The sequence below is a fragment of the Caloenas nicobarica genome, chromosome 7 (assembly GCF_036013445.1).
Source record: "Caloenas nicobarica isolate bCalNic1 chromosome 7, bCalNic1.hap1, whole genome shotgun sequence".
Taxonomy (NCBI): Eukaryota; Metazoa; Chordata; class Aves; order Columbiformes; family Columbidae; genus Caloenas; species Caloenas nicobarica.
The window spans coordinates 5,459,999-5,483,593 of NC_088251.1; the positions used below are offsets into that span (position 1 = coordinate 5,459,999).

Sequence of the window (23,595 nt, forward strand, 5' to 3'; positions counted from 1 at the left end):
ATTGGCCATGTACGATTCCAAGCTTGCTGCAAATACTCAGGATGGCCTCTGTTATGCCTGTGTCCTGTGTACCTTGAATCTTTGTGTAACCAAAGGCAAAAAGAACATCCACATACTTTAAAGCAACTCCATGTGCCAAGATGTGGGGTTCATGGCAGGAGTGTCACTGGTTCTTGGGCCTGCATGGTAAGGGGTTGGAGAGCAGTGCTGCAGGTGAAAAGGAGAAAGTAGCAAGGTGGAAAAAATGCTTTTCTATATGTTATTACTTAAATGTATGCATGTAGTAAAGTTGACCACATCCACTGACCTTGGAGTAGGTAGGGTTTTCCTCATTGTTTTATAGTGCACTGAAAGCCAGTGAAAAAAGGGATGAGTTCAAAGGTTAATTCTTCACTATTGCAGAAAAGGGCAAAAGGCTGTTTTGAAACAGAAAAATCTCCTCCAACCATAGGCTAACTTGGGTTGGCTTTGTCTTTTCTGGAGCAGATTTTTATAGCCCTCGAGCTCCTGTAACTCCTTGTAGTGCTCCAGTTAATCAGAAGAATATTCCCATGGAGAGCAGTCCATTTTTCTTCTCCCAGACACCGAGTAGCTCCTCTGGATTTCTCATCAGTCCTATCCACGTTAATGCACTTTGGTCACCTACAGCATCTCCAGCCAATCATCCAGTTATCGTGTGAAGTAAACATGGGCAACTGTGTTAAAAGGGAAATTGGCAGAGTCTTTCACCTGTTTTTTTCCTATACATTATTATTATTTAACTTCTGTGTTTGAAATGCATAACCAGAGTATTTCAGTTTATTGCAAGTTTACATTTATAGGTTCTAACCATGTTAAGACTGCTGAATTGTGAGTGTAACAGCCAGTGAAAAGATGAAACACTGAACAGTGTCTAATACAAATATTGTATTCTTGAAAAAAAAAAAAAAAAAAAAAAATCCCAGAACATCTTGGGCCATTTCTTATACATAAGGGATATCACCTAAATTTTGCAGCTTCGTGTCCCATGAAAACAATGTCTATAATGACAAAGGAAGGTGAGAAAGTAACAGCAATGTTAATAAATAAATTGATAAATAAATCAGGACTTGAAAAAATATCTTGGTAGAATGGCTGGTGGGTGGATTTTGGAAACATGAAGGAAGTGGTTGTAGAGTGTTAATAGTTGCTGAGCAGTGAGAGAAATTTAAAAATGGAAACCAGAAATAAGAGAAATAAAATTCAGGGGAAGTTGTGGGGGACAGAGGAGTTGCCACATTTTTTTGTGGAGGTTTGCACATTTCTTAGTGCTGAGCTAGTTCATTTCATGAGTCATCATTTTCAAACTGTAGTGAAGTAATGAAAATGAGCAAAAAATAAGTAAAAGTCCAGGTTCTGATGCTGACCTACCGTGTAGCTCTGGGTGAGCCCCAGCAGGTGTGTTCCCCTCTGGGCTGGGCAAAGCAGCGTATCTCGAAAGACGCCCTTCGCTATTCACTTACTGATTTATTTAGAGCTACGTAGTCTGGCTTAATAACAGTTTTCTGTTTGTATCCCAAGTGGTCACCATATTTATTAGCCTAGAGGAATGTGCCAGGTACTTATATTTGCTGAAAGTAAATATTAACGATGGTTGGATGGACGGGGGGAAAGCAGTCTGCCTCTCTGATTTGAATGGTAGCCTTATTTGTTCAGTTGTACTTTCATTTCACAGATACCACATCTCGCATGTTGAAGCTGGAGCTTCTGATATCAAGGTAGATCTGTCAGTCAGCTGCAAAACTGATTACCAAGGTTATTTTTTAGATAGCGGTCCTTAACACTTTATTCCTTATGCAACTTCTTTCTAGTCTTAATCTCTGGTCTTAGAAAAAATGTGTCAAGAAGCCAACCCCATTTGATGAGATGGGTTTGAGTATGTCGACCTGCAAAGAGACCTCTCAAGCAAAACAGGTGGTCAGAGTCATGATGAGGAATTAGTTTGAGAGCCTTAGCCTTGTCTTGTCAAAATACCTTGTGTAAGAGCCTGACATGGTTGCAAAAGCCTTTCAGCCCTATTCTGAGGAGCTCGAGCAATTCCGTGGGCTGAGACACTGTAATTGCTAATTGGACTCGTAATAAGGGAGTTGCGCTTCTCAGGTGTCATCGAGACAAACTGATTTTGTGTTCGTGTCCCGGTGTGTCTCTGATTCGCGCTCTAATGCTATTAGGATCTGTTTGCTTATAATTGGAATAAAATTGTAGCCTGATGACACTTTACATAAGCAAACCTGGTGTCAAAAGTTGACTCCGGGTGATGAGGATGAAGGTCAAGAGTGGTAGTTATTCCAATGCTGTAGGCTTCCAGCTTGGGCAGGGTCCCAACGCTGCTGGCCGAGAAGCATCTCCTGCTTCCTGATGTGAGGACGGGTACCAGCGATGGCATCGCAAAACAACCTTCATCCCACCTTAGCCACCAGATCTGGGCTTGGCCGAGACTGTCATGGCCCGAAGAGAAAAGGATTGTCATGTAAAGGAGGGGACAGAGTGGCCATAACAAGCATTTTTTGGTTTGTGTCCATATGCACTTGAAACTCTGAGGTCAGCAGGCTGCTGCTGCAGGTTTGAGGAAAGCACCTTGTGGAAGATGCACCCTTCACGCCAAAACAAGTTTTTTTACGTGGACGGTAATAGCTGCCTCCTTTTTTGAAGCAGTTATCATTAAGTACCTTTGATGCTCTAAGGAAAATGTATTGTTGATGCCAGTGAGAAATCATACTCTAAAGTAAATTAAATTTCAAAGCGTCAGACATTATAAATTATTTTTATGAGTTTTTTCTCCGCGTCTTGAAGAATCTTTGATTAAGAATGTAGCGAACAGAAAACTTAAGTATCCCCCAATTATTGTGATAGCTTTTTGATGCTTTCAATACTCAATGCTTAGAAAATACATGAGAGAATCCAGCGTTTCCTACACAGTAATATGCATGTGATCATGATCATCGGCGCTGATGAAAAGTACAGAAGCCTTTGCAAAAATACTATTTTTCAATTAGAAATTGAAAATTTCAATTTAATAGTAACACCAAAAAAAAGTAGATTATGTACTGATTTGGAAAAAGAAGTGGTGATACAGACAACTACAAGTGAGTGGAAGAAGAGAGCTTCTTGGTCACCTCTGCTCATGGTATGTGCTGCCCACTTAGGCATCCGAGGGTAAATGAAAAGAGGGAAAAGTTTATTGAATTTACTCTCTGAGTATATGTATTTGAAACTTATAGGGTTTTCAAACTATGGGGCAGACTTACAGCCTTGGCAGCAGTTAGAGTCAGTATTGTGCTTACAAGGGAAGGTAAATATATGAGAATAGTCCACTAGAAAGAAGACTGTAGATTCAGCCACTTTTTCCTAATACCACCGTTCTGAGCTGGCTTGGTTACCAGGTGCTGCTGCCTTTCAGATATTGGGTCAAGATTACATCTCTGTCTGTTTCTTTTTTTGCATCTTGCATTGCAACCACAGGTGTCAGCGGACTCGAGCTCCTCCATGAACTCCAACACGCCGCTGGTGAGGATAACGACTCGTCTCTCCTCCGCTGCCGATGCCCCGATGCTGGCAGGAGTCTCGGAATATGAACTGCCAGAAGACCCCAAATGGGAGTTTCCAAGAGATAAGTACGTAGCCTGTTTCTCTTAACGCTACCTACACGTTTGAAAAACATGACACAGCACGAGAGGAAACATCTTTCCCAATGTCTCCCAGGGTTTCTTTAGTTAAAAGAAAATCTCACTTACCTGAACCTCCTCTGAAGATCAAAATCCAATTAATTATCTAAAATCAGTCTTCTTTTGAATAGAAGCTGAATTTCCTCTGCCTCTGTCATTCTGATTTTATTTTCAGATTTCTGGTAGGTTTTCAGATACACTGCTGAAATGTAACTCCTCAGAGTGAATCTGAAATGTTATTTCAAAATACACATGATTTAGACTGGACGAGATGTCCACATACCCATGTTGAAGGGCGGTCGAGATTTCCCCAAGCAATACCTTTGTACATTAAACCATGATTCTTAGTTGAAATATTAAACTTAATTGTTTAATATTTATAAAATATGTAATAAAATATAATGTGGGAGAAAGATAAAATCTGGAATATGGTATTAGACAATCTTTTCTTTCTGTCAGGACATTCTAGGTAGGATTTTGTGTTGATTTTTTATGAGCTTGTATTAATGGAGGCTATGGTTTTCGATTTAGTGGAACTTTTTCATATTGTGTACATACATATACAACTTCCGTGGCTTAAAAGTATTAGGCATTTGATATACGCAAATTCATGTGGCTACATAACATTTTCTTCAAAGCCTGTTGACTAACATGCAAAATGAGCTGCTGAATAATCTAATTAAAGCCGTAACCATATTTCTTAATATAAAAAAGACATGTAAAAGATAATATTGACACAGGTAGAGCTATGATATATATATTAAAGTTAGTACTAACTTTAGGAAGTCTGTAGGTGGCTTTGAGAAAACAGCACCTTTTGTCATGAACAGTTCTCTTTCAAAGTTCAGCGGTGTAACTTTTGGATAGAAGAGCTGTGATTTCGAACCTTCTGACAACTGTTCCGGAAATTATTTTAATGGTGTAGCTGAAAAGTAGCACGAAATGCTGTAGTTGCCACCTGCAATATTCTGGTCAACAGTGGGAGCCTGTATGTGTGCTTCTGTCAGCCCGTACCCTGGGGGAATACACTAAATGCGGAAAATTTTAGAGTGCTAAACATTTTTAACCAGCATTCAGCACAAATGTAGGTGGAGCAGATTTGCAATGAAAGGAGGCTATTTAGAGGTGGTTTATTAGGTTGGGGGGCAGGAGGCACACAATGAGGGGTTTGTTACTTTAGTCCTAGCCGGGCAATAGCACATAAATTAACCAGTTTCCAATGCAAATGTTTGTGCTCTGCCAAGATCCTAAATTCAATTTTAGTTCTGGAGAACATGCAGGATGACCTCAGCATAGCATACACTGCCCTTCAGTCTTTGTACCTTTTTAAACTTGCGTTTGCTTTCAAAACCAATGCAAAACAGCTTGAGGAATTCTCACCAAGGCAAAGACAGCATTTGACAAGGAGTCTGCGGGCTGCCCTTGGGAGCATCTCTCTGCCATCTCTCACTTCTGTCTCGTGCCTGAGCAGATAAGCGGGATTTTCAAACCACTTAGCCCTGGTCTAACACTTTTCTGTTGATGGTATGACAACCTCTCCCTGTATTTCACGGGGGAAGACAGAGGTCCATGCTTTTAAGAACGAGCCCCTATGTATATCGTATCTGTGAATCCTGCTTTTGACTGTGGAAAGCCAGGACTTTAAGAACTCAGTTAAGAAAATGCTTATCAAAATCTCGCCTCTACAGTGGATAACGTTAGAAGTATTAAACCCGCCCAGCACCCTCCCTGGTTTCTGCCACGGCACTGCTCTGCAGTTAGATTATCATTTCTGTGAGTTATGGAGTATGAATGTGGCCCTTAAGCACTTACACTGGACCCAAAAAGATTTTGCCCAGAGGCTTTGAAGTTTCTTTTTAATTTTTTATCGGTTTACCCTCCTAAAGTTGAGATCAATGTCTCTGTGAATGTGTGTTACAGCTGGGCAGGTTTTGCAACCAGGTATATGCTCCACAAAATGCTTTTTGCGTAGCCCAGTTAATGACTGCTCTTTTTAAAAGGTTTCTTATGTTGACATGGTGATTATAGTAGAGTTTCGGTTTCCCCCAGTCTCTCCTTCCCGCTCTCAGAGCAGAGCCTGGGTGCTGCAGACAGGAGGCATCTTTTGTTACCCTTAACAGCCTCTGTGCTGGACCCAGCTGTGGGTAAATAAAGCGTCCTGTCTCACCCCTTAAGGCATCAAAGCGCTGGGGGAGCGCAGGGGCACGTCAGAAGAGCAATCTGGCTGTGGGTGGGGTGGCTGGGGAGAGGACGGCTGGTTGGGGATGCTCAGATCTGCCAGGTGCTTTGTCCCACAGAGGTGCTGCCTTTGTCCCCACCGGGCAGGGAGAGCATCACTGGGGAGGGAGAGAGAGCATCGTCTGCCCACACAGCCCCAGGACCTGCCGCAGAGGAGCCGGTGGCCATGGCAGCTCCTGGCAGCTGGTCCAGCTGCCTGAGCATCACCAGTGCCTTCACCCGAGCTTTATGCCGAGCCATTGCCACGCGCTTCTCACCGACCTCTGTTCCTTGCCCCTTCTCTCACCTTCGTCCTCCCTCCTATCTCCCAGAAGGCGGTGGCTGTCTGGCCACCCATCAGCCACATGAAAGAGAAATGAGTGTGATAATTTAATTACCCGCAGCTGCGCTCAAACACAGTGGCTACTGACTTGCTGTCTCTGGCCAGTCTAATCCCTTTGGTGCACGAAAGATTGTCAAGCAAATGTACAGAAAGTAAGAATATCGATTTTGAGTTAAAATTAAGCCGCCTGAGAGGATGTTTGATTTTCCTTTCTGTCTGCACTGTGCTGTTACATCACACGAGTTAGTAATACGGAGTGTTTCACAAAGATGGACCCCAGTATGTTACAATTACACAAAAATTTACAAATGGTTTAATGAGCTATCAGGCTTTAGTAACCTTTTAATAAATGCTCTATGTTCCCTCCACCTGCTCTATGGAGATGATAGTTGATAGTTTGTGGTTGCAGAGATACAGTGATTTTAAATTGGGTCCACGTTTTTGAAACACCCTGTATTTAAAACATCCCTCTGCTCTTAATGCCAGTCGTTACCATACAAATCATCATCTGCCTGAAAGCGGCCACATGGCAACGCACACAAAGCAACTTTTCTTTCCTCTCCTTGCAGCCAACATGAAAAAGGCGACAACTGCCTGTGTTACAGTGACAGGAGAAGTTTGCGTGTTGCTGGCTGCTCCTGAATTTCAGCTGCAGGCTGATGCTTTTGAAAGCTCTGCCCCTCTGTGCTGTGTCTTGCTGCTAGCCATCGAGTACAGCCTGTTAATGCAAGGAGGGGGAGTTTAAAAACTGGGTTTAGCAGCTGATGTGCCCATATGAGATGCTCGATATACTGTCCCTAAGAAAACACGCTGCGGTGCGCGTGAAAACCGATGTGCACCCAGGGTCTCATTAGTTCCATATGATAAATGCTTCATGCTACAGCAAGTTGTTGAAAGCATTTTATATTTAGCCGTGGAATTTCACTGCCTGCATCCCTTTGCCAGATGCTGTGTGTTAATCTCCTGTTTACACCCCTAGGCTGACGCTGGGTAAACCCCTGGGAGAAGGTTGCTTTGGGCAAGTCGTCATGGCCGAAGCGGTGGGGATTGACAAAGACAGGCCCAAAGAAGCAGTAACTGTGGCAGTGAAGATGTTGAAAGGTAAGAACATGGGCTGATCAGGGAATGGGATGGGCGATGTGGCAGTTCTCGTCCACAAAAAGTTTCTTTTGTGGCATCTGAACTCTGTCATCGTAGCGGGGGTCAAAGAGCACATAGCTGACCTCAGCCTTCAGCAGTTTGGGGTGTAAATCTGCGCCCTTGACAGCCTGTTTATCTTGGGCAGTGAGTATTTAGGAGCCAGGAGATGTATTAGCATCGTGTGAGTCTCTCTGCTTTTAGTTTAGTTCACGTCAGACGCTGCTCACGTGTAGATCCCAGCCCATTCAGTCCAGGTGGCTGATGCCTATTTATTTTCAGTTTAATTGTAATTAGTTTGCAGGAAAGACGTAGTTTTTGGAGGTTTGATAGCTAAGGACAGCAATTTTATGTCTGATATTACTGTGTTGCCTCTTGAAATATAATACTGAAGAGGTGGTCAGTCCAACAAAGAGGTTGAGACTATTTTTGTTAGGACATAACATGACTTTCTATAATGTGTACACTGGAAAACAAGTCCCATATTCCGCATTTTGAAGCACATGTTTTACACCATCTGCTGAGCTTTAGTGGGGTTCGCGCTGGCACACTAGAAAATATGAACTGAACTTGTGTCTTGTACAGATGATGCCACAGAAAAAGATCTATCTGACCTGGTGTCAGAGATGGAGATGATGAAGATGATTGGGAAGCATAAAAATATCATCAATCTCCTTGGAGCCTGTACCCAGGATGGTGAGTAACGAAAAGAAAGTAACCCAGGACTTTCTGACAGGTCTACGAAAGTCTCATTAATCATAATTTTTCAAGACTTTTTAAGGAAATGGTCATGCTGTGATGGGATTTTTAGATATTTCCCCAGCTTAGCAGCAATATTTTTACTTCTGTGTCTCATTATACTTGCAGCTTTAATATGAGAAAGGGTACTATATCATATGAAAACTCTCTAATCCCTTGCTGTAGGGAAAAAATGACATTTTACAGAGGCTTTACCTATGCCTGTTGTTCTGAATTGTCAGCCCTGCTTTAGTGGAACTTGTATCCCACGAATTTGAAATGAGCACTTTAACTCTCTAAAGACCACAGAGTTTTTATTAAAAGCTAATTGTGTCACGTAGAGTGATGCGGAATGGCATAAAATTGTGGAAATTAAAAAAAAAAATCTTAAGTGCTTTCACCTTGTTTGAGATCTCGTGGTATTTTTTGATTGGAAATCCTTGCTTTCCAGTACATGGCGTGGTCGGGAAGGAATAGGCACTGGGTCAGGGTTTAAGCACTTTCAGCTACTAATTGTAGCTCGGCCACTATCCTGCCGTGGAGCTTTGGGCCAGTCACCTCGCCAAGTCCAGACCTCCTTTCTTTCGATTTATGCTTACTGATTGCACAGTTAAACATTTATCGATTCAGCCCATTTGTTGTAGAACGCTAAGTGCTTCTTTACATAAAAACATGTTACCCTTCGACCTGACTCCAGTTTTCACCCGGTTCTGTTTATCCCAAGGTCCTTTGTACGTGATAGTAGAATATGCTTCCAAAGGGAACCTGCGTGAGTACCTGCGAGCCCGCCGCCCCCCAGGGATGGAGTATTCATTCGATATTAACAGGGTACCAGAAGAACAGATGACGTTCAAGGACTTAGTGTCGTGCACGTACCAGTTGGCAAGAGGGATGGAGTACCTGGCTTCACAAAAAGTAGGTAGAACTCAGCAAATACTGCACAAAGTGCCTGGTGCATATTTATTCAGCACTTCTTTAGTTTAGTTTTTGCTAACGTCTTGTTTGCGTTCAAGAATTTGCTGGGAAAAGGACTTTTCTCAAACAAATTGCATAATCCATGGTCTTGGAGATCAGTGGGAAAATTAATATACTGAAAGTTTTTAATCTCTGTTTAATGTCATTGCTAAAATGAGGCCCAGAATGGATTGTTTAAAGTAAATATGTGCACTTTGAATTCATAAGCACAGGTGGTCACTTGATTACACAAGTCACATTACTCCCCATGAGACAGCAGGCACCACTTGCCTTCTGTTTCCAGTCAAATCGACCAATTCAGCTCACATAGTGATGTAAAATAAATTAACTCCGTTAGTGAAAGGATTTATAGAATTATAACAGGCAGAGTTGAGAAGACCACAAGATGCCAGGGGAAAAATTGTGAGCAGAAGGGGCAAAAATAAATTGAGTGAATTAGTCACTTAAATCATGTGCTTTACTTGAAACTGGTGTTTGTCAGGAGTGCAAGCTTGTTGAAAGAATTTATTTATCCTGTCATGTCCATGGACACTTATTTCTTCAATTTTTCCTCAAACTTTTTTTTAAACCAGTAATTTGATTAAATTATAATTATGAATCCTTAAATAGCCCTGTATAACTAGCTCTGTGAACGTATTGTGGCTTGGTGGACAAGAAATCAATTAAAACCCCGGGTGGTGTTCGGACCCAATGTCTACAGCAGAGCACCAGATTTTTATGATAAGTGCTTCCTGCAAGTTGTGGGGAGGTTATTGGGATTTGTTCTGATTTCCAGCCATGTCCACTCCAAGTATTTTTTAAGCAAAACCAGAGCTGAGTCTAAACTCACGTGTGGAGTCATGATTTTTTTTTTTGTTACTTTTCGGCACTTACAGAGATTAGGAGGAATCGAGGTCTAATTTTGCTTTTATCCTTTTGTTTCCAACTAGTAATTCTCAGTGCAGTAGGTTACACAGGGTGACAGGCACAACATCAAGACAAAATCTTCTAATGGAGCAAGCTTGAGTATTGTATTAGGTAAAGCACCTTAGGACATCCCTTCCTAAGATAAATGAAACGTTTGCCTGGCAAGGAGCCGTGTCTCAAGAAAATCAAACTGTTGGGAGAGGAAAAAAAATACATCTTATGATTGGCAAATCTTGAGAACATGCATCTGCCTGAGAAGCTCTGAAGCGCTGTTGTAGGACACTGCCAAGGTGTGTGTTTGCAGAGATGCACATGGCAGGACTGTCCCATCCTTGATCCAGTTCCTTTGCAAAAACACTTGGTCAGCGCCGTTCCAAACTTGGCTGAACGTGCGACATTGCATAAGGCAGAGGGCGGGGGGGAAACAAAAGTGGCACATAGTAAAACTGCGCATTCCGGTTCTTCAGATATCCCACCATTTCTGTTTGTATTTCATTAGTGCTTTTCCCCTTAGGGATCCATTTGTTGAGCGGGAATAAGAAGAGAGCTGGTCTTCTCGCGGTATTTCCATCATGCAGGAACTGAGAGAAGACCAGTGTTCTTGTTATTTCAATCCAATAAATGGCTTACTGAGACCTCAAAAAAGAAAAAAAAAAAGAAGGTTTTTGGGTGCCAACTTTTTGCCTTGCAAGCAGTTGTATGTTGGAAATGGGATGTTGTTTCTAAATTAGATGAATACTTTTTAAAATTCTGTCGACATGTCCTCTCCATCATTCCAGTGCTGCACAAAAATGTCAGGGTAGCTCTAGATACAGGGGCTGGCCCAGATCATTGCAAAGAGGCAGCAAATCATTAAGGCCAGAGGGTCGGCTATGAAACCTGTCAGCGATGGAAATCAATAATGGCACCATTTTGAAGATAGGAAGAGTCTCAGCTGTAAATCAGTAGGGCGTGAGAAAGCAGAAATACACTGGCAGAAGGTACCAGGGTTTGAATCGTTTGATGTGTTCGTGCAGAGGTGTTACACACCATTTGAGATGCTCTGTGGTACCTGCAGGCTGATGCTCTGGAAAGGCACTGGTCTGCTGTGGGTCCTGTGTTGTCCCTGGGAATCTCATCAAGATACCCTGGATATCGCAGGGTGTCTCAGATGACAATGAGTAGTTCTATTTGGGCGACTGAATTGGGTTCGTCGTGTCTCAGAGGATGTTCTTGTAGGGTTTGAGAACAGGGACGGGGAAGCAGGAGGGCTTGACCTGTCTTGTTTCTGCTACCATAGCATTGCTGGTGTTGAATTAGAAGACTGATTTGATGCTTGAAGCATGGACTGTTGTCTGGTCCTGTGCAGACGAAGGCATTGCTGGAGCAGGTTTTTGCTGGCAGTTCCCCATGGCTAACCCAGTGAGGAGCAGAAGTTTTGTAGGCTCATTTTACCCATGCAGGATAAGAGGTCTCAGAAAATTGCTGGGCGAGTTATAATGCAAGAAAGAACTTGGCTGTCGTACAGTCTTTTTGTAGTGGTTCAGTTCAGCATGTCTATGCACATGCTGAAATAAAGAGGACAACATAATAATCTAAAATTGAGGAAGGGAAAAAATTAAAAAAAAAGATTTAAAAGTGTTATTTAACTTGAAAAGAAGTAGAATATCTTGGGAAGACTCCAAATGCAATGTTTCTTACCATGCCCCTGCTGCCACCTTGTATCAACAATAATAAGGCTGCTTAAGCACAGGAATAATATTTAGAGCAGTGACAACATCCTTTCAGTGTCAAGAATCAGCTGCAAGTATTCAGAATAATGCTGACCTGAAGGAAAAAACTCTGAGGAGAAAGCACATTTAGTTTAAGTATCAAAGCTGTTTCGAAGGCAAACAGCCCAGCCTTGATTGTTTTGTTTTAATTAAATTGTTACAGTCTCATGGCTGAAGTAAGTACACACACCCTAGACATCGAGTTTAAAATTCTGTACTGTGGCTATATCTCATATTAAGACCTTTTATATTAAAAACAGTTGCACTGATCCAGACTGTCAGGTTTTAGTTCTGGTGAGACAAGATAATTTAAGAGAAGCAACATAATAAAATGCTCATTAACAGTATTTGCAATGGACGTGCTGCAGTACCTGTACCTGGGCACGTGTAAGGGAGAGTGAATCACAGACGGCTTTGCGCAGTTCAGGTCGCCACCCAAGTTTTCAGCCTTAACAAAAGTCTTAAATAAGCCAGGCTTTTCTAAGAGGCTTCTGGGGCACTTGTTCAACTTGGAAACAGCAGCTGAGGGGATGGGTTGCAGTAGTTAACACAGTCATATTTCGCAGGCTTGTAGTAAATGTGTGGCTTTCCCATCTTGTGATTTAGGTTAAAATCTGTAAAGGAGACTTCGTTAATGGTGTAGAAGTAATTTCACTTTTACACTTCTTTTTTTTCCCCTTTCTTTCCAGTGCATCCATCGAGACTTGGCTGCAAGAAATGTTTTGGTAACTGAAAATAATGTCATGAAAATAGCAGACTTTGGTTTAGCCAGAGACATCAACAATATAGATTATTACAAAAAGACTACTAATGTAAGTGGATGGTTTTCTTACCTCTGGGAAACAAGTGTTTCTTTCAAGGATTCACTTCAAAACTGTGGTTATAAACTTAATGGGCTTCTTGTACATCAGCCTCACTTTTCATTGCAGACAGAAAACAGGGATCAAGGACATGAGCATTTCTGTCCCCTCTTACAGTGACAGTTAAAAAGATCACCAAAGAGGCTGTGCATTGTATGATTTATTAGAAATGCTGAAATACAAGAATTGTTTTTTGTGTGTCCCTGACTTCGGTCACTTGAAATAAGTGCAAATATTCCTGTTGATTCCAGGTCATTTTGTACCAAGCCTAAGATCTTGAAAAACACTGTATAAACAATGCTAGCAATAACCATACTAAAAATCCTAGTTATGTGTGGCAATGCAACATACAACTTTATGCCTTTTGCCTGTACTTAGCTTGTTATGTACAAGTTATGGCAATAGTATCGAAGTAGGGCTAGGGGTTGAGAACATCGATTTTTTTTTTTTTTTTTTTACTCCCCACTTTGTCACTGTTTTGCTGTTTAGCCTGTACCCAATCAAGAAGAGACAACATTTCAGATATAGTTATTGATGCCTAGTTTGCACAGCTTACACCTCCTTCTCAGGGCATCTCTTAAGATCCTGACGAACGACACTTGGGTTTTGATGGCAACTTTGCAGAACTCATTCAGTTCTACAGACTTTAATATTTCTTATAAATATTATTAACCATCATGTCAAGTGGCTTATCTATGAAAACAAAGCACTAAGTGATTAGTGGCATTATAATGGTAATATCTGCCTACTTCCAAAAGACAGAGCAACCAGGTGTGGGTACATCAGCACTGGAGGGAATGGAACCTTCATGTCAGATTTAGTGCGATTCTTGGGCTCTGAGCAGACTTTGTGTGCAAAGCAACAGGCGGTTGTGACTGTGAGCTTTGGGTTGCTGCAAAAGGTGGAACAGGAGAAAATTCTTGGGCTTAGTGATCAACTTATTTCTTCTTAATTTTCATCTGCTTCTCCTAGCAAGCAGTTTGGTAACTTTTTGGGAGCCCTCCATGCACTTAATTTTGTCTTCAGTGTTTATATCCAGTTTTCGTAACAGTCTCCCTACTTCAGCCCATTTTACTATTTTTTCCCTGAGAGTTTTAAAGGTCAATTATGTGCTGGTTTGCATTAGCAGACTGTTCTTGGAGAATCGATTAACCTTTTTTAAAAAAATGGTGTTGAAATGGTCCTGTAAATTGCTACCATTTACATTTTTCTTCCCTTCCCCTCCAAACTTACAGGGACGGCTTCCAGTGAAGTGGATGGCTCCAGAAGCTCTGTTTGACAGAGTTTACACACACCAAAGTGATGTGTAAGTGGCCTTATTCGAATGGGTTTTGGTTGGGGGTGGGAAGGAGGGTTGTTTTGGCTTGTATTTGTTAAAGTTCGGGATATTTTCAATGTATTTTCCTGTTGTCCTTTACCTTTAAGTGTTCTCATTCTGTTTCACATATTAATAGATGGAACAGGACTTGCCCTTAGAAAGTGAGGATTTTATGGTAGACTGCTAACCAGTGCTCTGTTACTAATCTGCCCGGCTTCAAAGCACATGAAAGGTGGAAAATGCAAACCTCCTTCTGTCAGTGCGGAAGTTTCCCCCCTTGAACTTATTTACGGATGTGCAGCTACAAAGAGTCTATCTAATTTGCTTGGCTTTTGACATACTCTGGACTTCCTTCAGGTTTAAAAAAAGAAAAAGAGAGAGAGAAAAAAAAAAAAGAAAGAAAAGAAAGTTGCTGAAAACTTCTTATAAAAAATTGTGCTAAGATTAGGTATAATAAAACACAAGCTGGATATACTGGAGAAGTTTTCTATGATTTTTAGAAGCGTTGTTGCTTCCCAGCAGTACTTCACATGTAGTAGGAAATCATTGGAATGACACTTCAAAATCTTTTCATGTGTGCACAGACCTGCTGGCTGATGCAACCGCTCAGGATTTATTCTGCTTCCTATTACAGTTTCCTGGGCCCATCTACTATACTCGTGTGTGTTGTGCTTGAAGTAGATGTGTATTTTTTTATGCAGTGCAGATGAATATCTTATGTTTTTTATTTCTCCAAGAGAAGCTGTTAACCGTAAAGGGCTGGATGCTTCCCAGCACAGGTGTAAAAGGTTATGCGTGTCAGTGCAGGGTTAAAAAGAGAAGGGTTCAGAAAATAAGAGGCATCTCCCCTTTCTTTAACCTGTGTGCACTTCCTGAGCTGCTTTCTCCCTAATAAAAGCATTTTACTGAGGCTTTCCTGCAATCTTTGCATTATTTACAAAGGAAAATAAATGCACAGGTTTAGGGCGGACCAAGCCTTTGTTGTAAAATAACATATTGACAAAACATTTAAGTGAATGTGAAGTAAACTGCTTCACTGGTTCAGGACTGAAAGTCAGTCTGAGCTCCTCAGCAGCCACCAGGCGCAAGAATTTCAAGTGCTGGAACTTGGAGGCTCTTGGCCCCATGGTGGCTTTGAAGGCGGCTAAAGATAATATTATTGTAAGTTTGTGCAAACAGTTTACTAAAATATACTGCAGCAAAGCTGGGAGAGCTGCAGAGCAGGTCGGGAGCTGGTGCAAGCTCTGAGCTGTTGCTCACCTGGCAAAGCTGCCGGCCAAAGAGCCCCGGCTTGCCAGCAAGGCGTGATGTGGCAAGCAGGCAGGAAAACTGGCTTAAAATGATCCTCCTTCATCTCCTAACAAAAATATATTGAAAAAAAAAAAAAGAGCAGAATGGTGCAAAATATTTTTGTTTTGAACAGCCTGCTTTCGTCACAATGTCCCGCCACATAATTTGAAACCGGCTGAGCTGTGAGTGTTCTGTAAAGAATTAAGCTGTGAAGACGCAGTTCTTTGCAGTAGCCTTGGAAACTTGGGTGCTTGGAGCACACCAGACAAGGCAAAGAGTGTGTTAGAGAAGATGCTCAGGTCAGTCCCTATTCCGTATGCTGCCCATGCACCTGATGCACTTCACGGAATGATATAGAATCATGGATTTGTTTTGGTTGGAAAAGACCTTTAAGATCGTCGAGTCCAACTGTTAACCCAACGCTGCCAAGCCCGCCTCTAAAACATGTCCCTAGGAACCTCATCTTTTAAACCCCTCCAGGGAAGGTGACTCCACCACAGCCCTGGGCAGCCTGTTCCAATGCCCAACAGCCCTTTCCGGGAAGAAATTTTCCCTAATATCCAATCTAAACCATGTCCCCCTCAGGGCCATCAAGAGTTGGGCAGATGCTGATTTAAGCATCTCCTGAGTAGGATTGGCAGTCGCTGCATCTGTCACAGACTCATCTCTCTTTCCAGCAGCAAGGCGGATCTTCTAATGCGGATTTCTCTTTGATTTGTAGTTGGTCGTTTGGTGTGTTAATGTGGGAGATCTTCACGTTAGGAGGATCGCCCTACCCAGGAATCCCAGTGGAGGAACTTTTTAAGCTGCTTAAAGAAGGGCACCGAATGGATAAACCTGCCAACTGCACCAATGAACTGTAAGGACACTTATTTTGCTGTACCAGGACTGAAGGGCACAAACTGTACTGAACTCACATGGTTAATGCTACCCCCAGCAGAATCAAACATTTTCAGAATTGCCTCAGTCTAAAATTGTGGGGATGCGTGTGTGTAGATGTGTAAAGAAAAGGTATGACAAGGTCTTTGGGAAATATTTGACAGAGGTTACATCTTTACACGTCCTGCTGTGATCCCATTAAAAAAAAGAGATCACCTACAGCCTGTCTTTGTCAGTGTTTTTACACTTGTATTTGTTTTATTTTAATGTCGTTACGAGAAAATTCCTAAGTGGCACAAATACCACTAATCATGTGTAAGGTACATCAGACTGGTGTTGTGCACAACAAAATACATCTGGGAACTTGTGCAGTAACACAACATTAGCCCCTGGTGATAAGGGGAGAGTGTTTTTTCTTTCTGATATTTCAGTATAGCCCTTGACTATTTTTACATTTTTCCCATCCATTTTAATTTCTTCACTTCACAAAGACTGCAATCCCTAACATGCAAAATATTTACCCATGTGTAATTTAATACTGTTGAAATTCCTGGGACAGAAGGCTGCAGAATTAGGTCCACAAAAAGATAATTTAGACACTAGGCAAGAGAGATAGAGGAGTAGAAATGCGCTTTTGAGAGAAGTGAGAGTATTGTGCAATTTTGGCAAAGCCAGTGGTCCATGTGTAGGGCTGTGGGCGCTCGCTGCTTTACTTGTGATGAAGAACATTGTGTATGAAAAGGTTCACAAGGAGGACGCGTGATTTTAATTAAGCCAAGAAAATGTGCATTTCTTACAGCTATATGATGATGAGAGATTGCTGGCATGCTGTGCCTTCACAGAGACCGACTTTTAAACAGTTGGTAGAAGACTTGGATCGGATTCTCACTCTCACAACTAATGAGGTAGGTAAATTGTTTCCCTCCATAAGCTGCCAATCAGGAAAAATAGTTCAGGAGACAGATGGAATTTATTCAATGATGCAATCCTGCTCAAGTTCTCTTTGTCGTTGTCCTCTGAGGTTACACGCAGCTCAACTATGTATCCTATGAAATCCTCGGTTTCTTGCCATTATGCCTTGATTTATGTAACTAAACAGAAACACATTTTTAAATTGCTTTTGTTTATTGCTCATTGCACCTTTTGATGTTTTTATCTTGGTATCGAAGGACTACATGTGGCAGGTTGGGAGACGATGTTTATGTTTCAACATGAGTTTCACATGAAAGGAGAGATGTAGAGTTCATGGTGTTTTTCATTTATCGACTTGATTTGATTCCCAGGCATGATATCTAGGTCAGAAGAGGAGAAACTGTCAATGGTAGATTTCAGATTATCTGTCTGAGAGTGAATTAGGTTCACTGAAATAGCTCTCTGTGGAGGGAACGAGGACCCATGGGGAATGCGCAAACAGCCATCCAATTATCCAAAGGTCCTGCTTCAGGTTGGCATATATGAATGCAAAAAGGTTTTATTGGAAGAGCGTTCTTTTAGAGGTCTGAGATATTATTAGTTTTAGCAAGGAACACACTGATTAGGGTATTCACCCAGGAATCGGTTCTCTTATCGCTGAATCGTGTGCACCTTTGAGGAAGATCACAAATGTTGGAAATGTTGACTCTTTTGGTGGAAACTTCTTCTGAGAGAAAATGCTTGGTGTCCCAGAAATCTTTTACAAATTCCTGTCGTTTCTGAGAAACGAGATGTACGATGGGAGGAAAAAAAGAACAAAACCTTTACAGAGGAAAGTTGCAACAACTTGTTTTGACCCTTTCAAAATAAATTTTTCTCATTTGCTATGATTACAGTACTTTTTTACAAGGGGGGAAGAAGGTAGGAAAAAAAAGATTTAGATCGCTTTATACTGGTCCTCAATGTTACTTTCTAATTTTTCAGAACGGTTGGAGAAATAAAAAATGGATTATTAAGCAGCATTAGGAAAGCTGTACGCAGTAGAGATGACAGGAGAACATGAGTAAAGAGATGCCATTTTTTATCATCATCATTTGCCCAGTAGATCCGATTGAAAAAGATTTTTGGCTTCAGTAGCAGCTCTAAGCTCATCTAGATTCTGTTTTGTAAGGTTCGCTCTGAGAAGTGGCACCTTCAGGAATGGCTCAGAGATGAGGCAGGAATCTGCGCTCCCTACGGATTCAGTAACGCAGCTCTGCGCGCCGTTGCCATTTTCCCCTCACCCAGGACTGACGGCATCTTTTTTAAAATATTTTTTTTTTTTTTTTTTTGCTTAATTTATATATGATTTCACAAGGCGGGTTGGAGGTGGGCTGGCTGCCACGGCGGAGCGCTGGGTGGCTTGGACTGGATCCGCAGTTGCAAATTCAAGCGGGAGGTTCTGGGCTGCAATTCTGAGCCTGGGAAAGGATATTGCTTTCTTTTTTGTGTGCGTTTAACCGTCTTGCCTTCCCAATTCTGTACTGCTCGTGGACCTGGAATGATCTCAAAGGTAACCTGAAAAGGCCTTTAGGGCTATGTAAATTACTTTAGACTAGAATAATAGGAAAAAACGGCTGGAAAAAGCTCAGGAGCACATCCAGTCCATCTCGTCGGCCTACGGCAGGATCCACTATACGTTTGTCATTCCTGACAGATGTTTATGTAACTTGTCCTTAAAGATCTCCACTGCTGTATTTCCACATCACCCCCTGACAGTCTATTGCTTTGTTTCATTAGCCTTATGCTCTTGGAAGTTTTTCCTAATCTCTAATCTTTCAACATAAGATGTTGCTTTTGTCCTATTTACCCTGGACATAGAAAGCAAATTATTTCACTTGTCTTTGCAGCACATTTTGTGTTCCTGAAAACTCGTCACGTTCTCACTCAGGGTCTCCTGAGAACTCCAGTGTGTCCCATTTTCTTCCACTGCCTGTGCTTTTGGGACCTCTGATTTCGTGTAATCCTCGCAGGTCCTTTGTGCATCAGTCTGACAATACTTCTGCTTATCCTTTCCACAGTGGCACTTTCCTTTTCCCCCAAAAAAGGAAAATGTTGATAACAGGGTCAGCCTGGTTTACCCAACAACTCAAAAAATTGCTAGGGCAGCCAATAATATTTTCTTCTGCCTTCATGCAAGTAATGATTTCTGCTGAAATTATGATGTCTTGTGCTTCTCCATGCTGAACCATCACCTGTTGGGCTGCTTCGTTACTATTTGGGTTTTTTGGGTTGGATTTGTTTTGTTTTTTTCTTTTCCAAAAGATGCTGTTCCCCATGTTTCCCAGAGTAGTGTGCAATGTTTCCCCAGTCCGCGAATCAAGCCCGTGGTTGTGTCGTTGTATCAACACCAGGAACTACCCTGATACTGGAAACTTCTTATGCCCCTTGATGTGACTCTGTCCCTTGACATTGGATAAGGAGGCTGGAGAGGGGATAAGGATCCTGCTTTAAATACTGAATTTGTAATTGAATTACATCAAGCTTTTTGGTATGGTGAACCATGCTTGATCTTACTTTTCCCCCCGCCCCCTTTTAAAATGGTGACCGTTTTTTAACTATGATATGGTAATGATTGAATTTCTGGCTAAAAATATGTTAACCAAGAGCTAAATTACCCCAAACCTAAGCACAGCAGCATAAAATACTGACTGAGGTGGAAGACTTGTCTTGTCAGTACGATCATAACTTGTGGTTTAGCAAATGAAGAGATTGCATTTAAATGAATGCAGCTGCCTTTAGAAGTTGAAAGAGAAGGAACATTTCAAGGGGAAAAATAACTTTATTCTCCTGCCAAAACTGTTGTTTCTAGCAAAAAAAAAAAGCCTTAACCCAAAACTTGGATTCAGCAGATATTATTTCCTTTTTTAATGACTGCTTTGGTCATGGCTGCTCTGGGACACACACATGAATCTAGTGCTTTTAATTTTGTTTTCCTTTCAGTTCTTTTTTGCACGTATGCCACTGCATGTTTAAACACAAATTTAATATCGCAGAGTATAAAACAGATATTCAAACTGACCAAAGGAATACGAAGTTGGAAGTATCTTTCTCTCTCCAAATCATTACCATGTGCTAAAGAAAAATGGTTCTATTTAAGATGAAATTTCATTTTTATCATTGCGAGTGAAAAGGCTTTGTTTGATGTGGTTGGCATGTTTGTTTCCACTGACGCGGCTAATGCTGGTGATGTTGGACTTCAGAAAAAGTCCCGTGTTATTAGTTTGGTTTTCTCCATTCAAGCTCCTCGTTTTATGAGATATTTAAGCAGCCAGCAGTTTTGAACGCAATTGCGTTACAGAAATGAATGTCATTTTTAAACTGTTCTTTTACCCACTTTATAATCAAGCCAAATCGGAGCAGTGGTAATGTGTTATTGTCGGTTTTAGTCACTGTCTAAAAATGCAATTTATTTCTTTCGTCATAGGAGTATCTGGACCTCAGTGGACCTCTCGAACAGTATTCACCTAGTTACCCTGACACGAGGAGCTCGTGTTCTTCAGGTGATGACTCTGTTTTTTCTCCCGATCCAATGCCTTATGAACCTTGTCTTCCCAAGTACCAACACATGAATGGAAGCGTTAAAACATGAAATCATACAGAGGAATAAAGAAATGAGGACATCAAGCTACCTACCATATACAAAACAAAATCTTTTCTCCAGGACCTTAATGTTTCTGCTTGTACATATGAAAAATGGAAAAAAAAATAAAATAAAAGGAAAAAAACAAACTCCGAGGAGAGCAGTCAGAAACTGCACAAAGAATCTCCTGATTTGCAACTTAAAATATCCCCAACAAAGAAGAATGTTGATGAGCTGTGTCTAGATACCCATCGCTGTGGATCGTCTGGCTTCCTGTAAGCTGCAACAGACTTTCTTTGTACAATGGACCAGTTGGACTTGAGGCAACTCTGGGTCTGCCTTTCTTGTTTATTTTGTAATATTTGGAGAAAATATATGTTGGCACACACTTACAGAGCACAAATGCAGTATATAGGTGCTGGATGTATGTAAATATATTCAAAATATGTATAAATATATATTATATATATTTACAATGAATTATTTTTTGTATTGATTTAAAAATGGATGTCCCAATCCACCTAGCAAATTAGTCTCTTTTTTAACAGCTATTTGCTAAATGCTGTTCTTACACAGAATTTCTTAATTTTCACCATCCAAAGGTGGAAAATACTTTGCTTTCAGGGAAAATGGTATATCATTAATTTATTAACTAATTGGTAATGTACAAAACAGTTAATCGTTTATAGGGTTGTTGTGTTTTTGTAATTTAAATGGCATTTCTATGCAGGCAGCACAGAGAACTAGTAGGTATATTGCTCAGACTTTACTAGTTTTCAGATCTTTAAAAAAAATAAATATTTACAGTATATAACTAATTTGGGGGAATTAAACTTTTGATTTATTTGTGTTTAAAAACTGCGGTGTCAGATGATTATTCTTATCCAAACCAAATCCTTTAACAAGAACGTCTTTTATTCTCAATATCTGCCACTTTAACAATCCAGTTCTTCTCTTTAGCAGTGTTTCCTGTGGCCAAAAAGCATAATCATTCCATGTACAAATAAAAAAAAAAAAAAGAAAATATTAGCGAGGGTTCCGAAAGTAAGGAAAGACATTAATTTGTCTATAACCACAGCAGAATGTACTGCTCTAAAAGGAGCTGAGCTTCTACCCTGAGTTGTACATGCCTCAAATTAACTACAGTTCTCTTCCTTGAGTCGGATAATCGGTTCCAGATCTTTTGGCCTGGATCCTTTTGCCTTTTAGACTATCCCTCTATTGTAACTTAAGTTAAAAAAAGATAAGTTGTTTATAATGACAATTTGCCATAGGAATATCAGCATCTTTTTAAGGGATTAATTCCTGCTGACTCCAGTATTTCCTTCGGATCCATTCCATAACAGTAGGTGTAGCACTGGCCTGTACTAGAATGTCACACTTGTTTGTATCTTTTTACCGAAGTCTTGTGTTTTTACTTTCAGAAAATTCACACTGATACGGCCATGCAATATGAATGCAAGTTACACTGTTTTATGTGGTGGTGTTTTGGTTTATTAAAAAAAAAAAAAAAATTGGCTAAAAAGTTTTAAAATCTGTTAACTTTTGTACTGACAATAAAATGTTTCTACAGATATTAATGTTAAGATTACAAAATAAATGTCATACAGCTTATTTTTCCTAATCCTTTGTGTCATACAAAATGGTTTCCTGAACATCAAGTGATGGAACACGTCCAGAAATGCTTCCTTTTGACCTTTCTGTAGATCCTATGTTACAAAGCAATTCCTTCAGGAATAATGCTTTTGCTTCTATGTTATAAAATGTCTACTCATGAATAACAGGGGTTGTTTGGGTAAACGTATGTATTGTCTTTGGTGTTTGTGGAGTGGGACGCTATTTGCTGGAAAATGATTTGAAGCGTTCATAGTGTAGACATAAAATATGTTCTCTTTTCATTTAGTCAGGCTGTATCTAATTAGTGAGGTTTCTTGTCCATATAGAGAGGTTGGAGGACCATTTGCAAAGAAGATATTTTTTTAAAACCGTAACAGATGTAGAGACACAAGAAAGAGTATAAAGTCTATAAAAGTTGGAGTTTTTGTGTTTTGGTTGGTTTGTTTGTGGGTTTTTTTGTTTTGTTTTTTAACTTGAAAACAGAGGGAAGGCACACCATAATAGCTGGTGCTTTAGGCAGAAATGGGAACTTTATAGTCACATTACTGTTACAGGTTGGCCGGGAAAGGGTATTGAGCCTGGTCTTCATCACATGCTATGAAAGTGCTCCAGACACCAAACTATGCTTTGCTTTCGTCTTTTCTGTTTTGACCAGAAATCCCATACCAAGAAACCTTCTAAAAAGGTGCCTGTTAAAAACTGCTGTTTTCCAGCTAAGAATTATCTGATTAAAAAAATCCCACTGGTTTTACTGAAAAATAACAATTCCCTTTCCCCATGACATTTATTAGCAGCAATGGTAGCTACTGTCTGACAGAAACCACAATATTCTTAATGACACACGTCTAGTCTTAAGGTTCTCTTAAAGGGTATCGGAAGATCTTGAATCTTGCTCTGCTCATATTGAAATTAATTTAAAAGCATCTTTGATATCTTTTTAAAACAGAAATATGTAAACACTCAGAAACATGATGGAAAGGAGCTATTAAATAATGTAAGCTTATTTGGTTACCCTTATTTTGTTCTAAATAGTTGATTTGCTTTTCTATTGCTCATTTTTAATTTAGCCTTGGAAGATTTAGATTTGCACCTTGGAGACAGACTGCAATTTCACAAATGTTAGCTGAAGTATATTATCTCCTTTTCCTAGTTTTATAGTGTAATCCTTGGATTAAGCTACCGTTCTTTCCTGCTGCCTGAAGATTTTCTTCTCCATTGCCTGCTGCCTTATTTGCTTCTGGCTCTAAAACAAGGCACAGAAACACTCTGTTTCTGGGGAAGAAACTTGAGTATTTTCTGTGTGCGGAGCCGCAAGAGGAAATTAGGCAGCCAAAAATAAAATCCAGC

At 40.6% G+C, this 23,595-nt stretch overlaps 1 protein-coding gene across 6 annotated transcripts in view; it reads left to right on the forward strand.

Moving 5' to 3' along the window:
* FGFR2 (fibroblast growth factor receptor 2) overlaps positions 1-22,138 on the forward strand; it is an 85,878-nt gene extending 63,740 nt beyond the window's left edge. For all 6 annotated transcript variants that reach the window (XM_065638467.1, XM_065638465.1, XM_065638470.1 and 3 more), the window contains 9 exons: positions 3,481-3,632; positions 7,223-7,344; positions 7,966-8,076; positions 8,843-9,033; positions 12,440-12,562; positions 13,846-13,916; positions 15,940-16,077; positions 16,897-17,002; positions 20,476-22,138. In XM_065638467.1, the coding sequence (XP_065494539.1) occupies positions 3,481-3,632; positions 7,223-7,344; positions 7,966-8,076; positions 8,843-9,033; positions 12,440-12,562; positions 13,846-13,916; positions 15,940-16,077; positions 16,897-17,002; positions 20,476-20,640 (1,179 nt within the window). In that variant the 3' untranslated portion in view covers positions 20,641-22,138. The remainder of the gene's footprint in view (positions 1-3,480; positions 3,633-7,222; positions 7,345-7,965; positions 8,077-8,842; positions 9,034-12,439; positions 12,563-13,845; positions 13,917-15,939; positions 16,078-16,896; positions 17,003-20,475) is intronic.
* Positions 22,139-23,595: the final 1,457 nt, after the last annotated feature.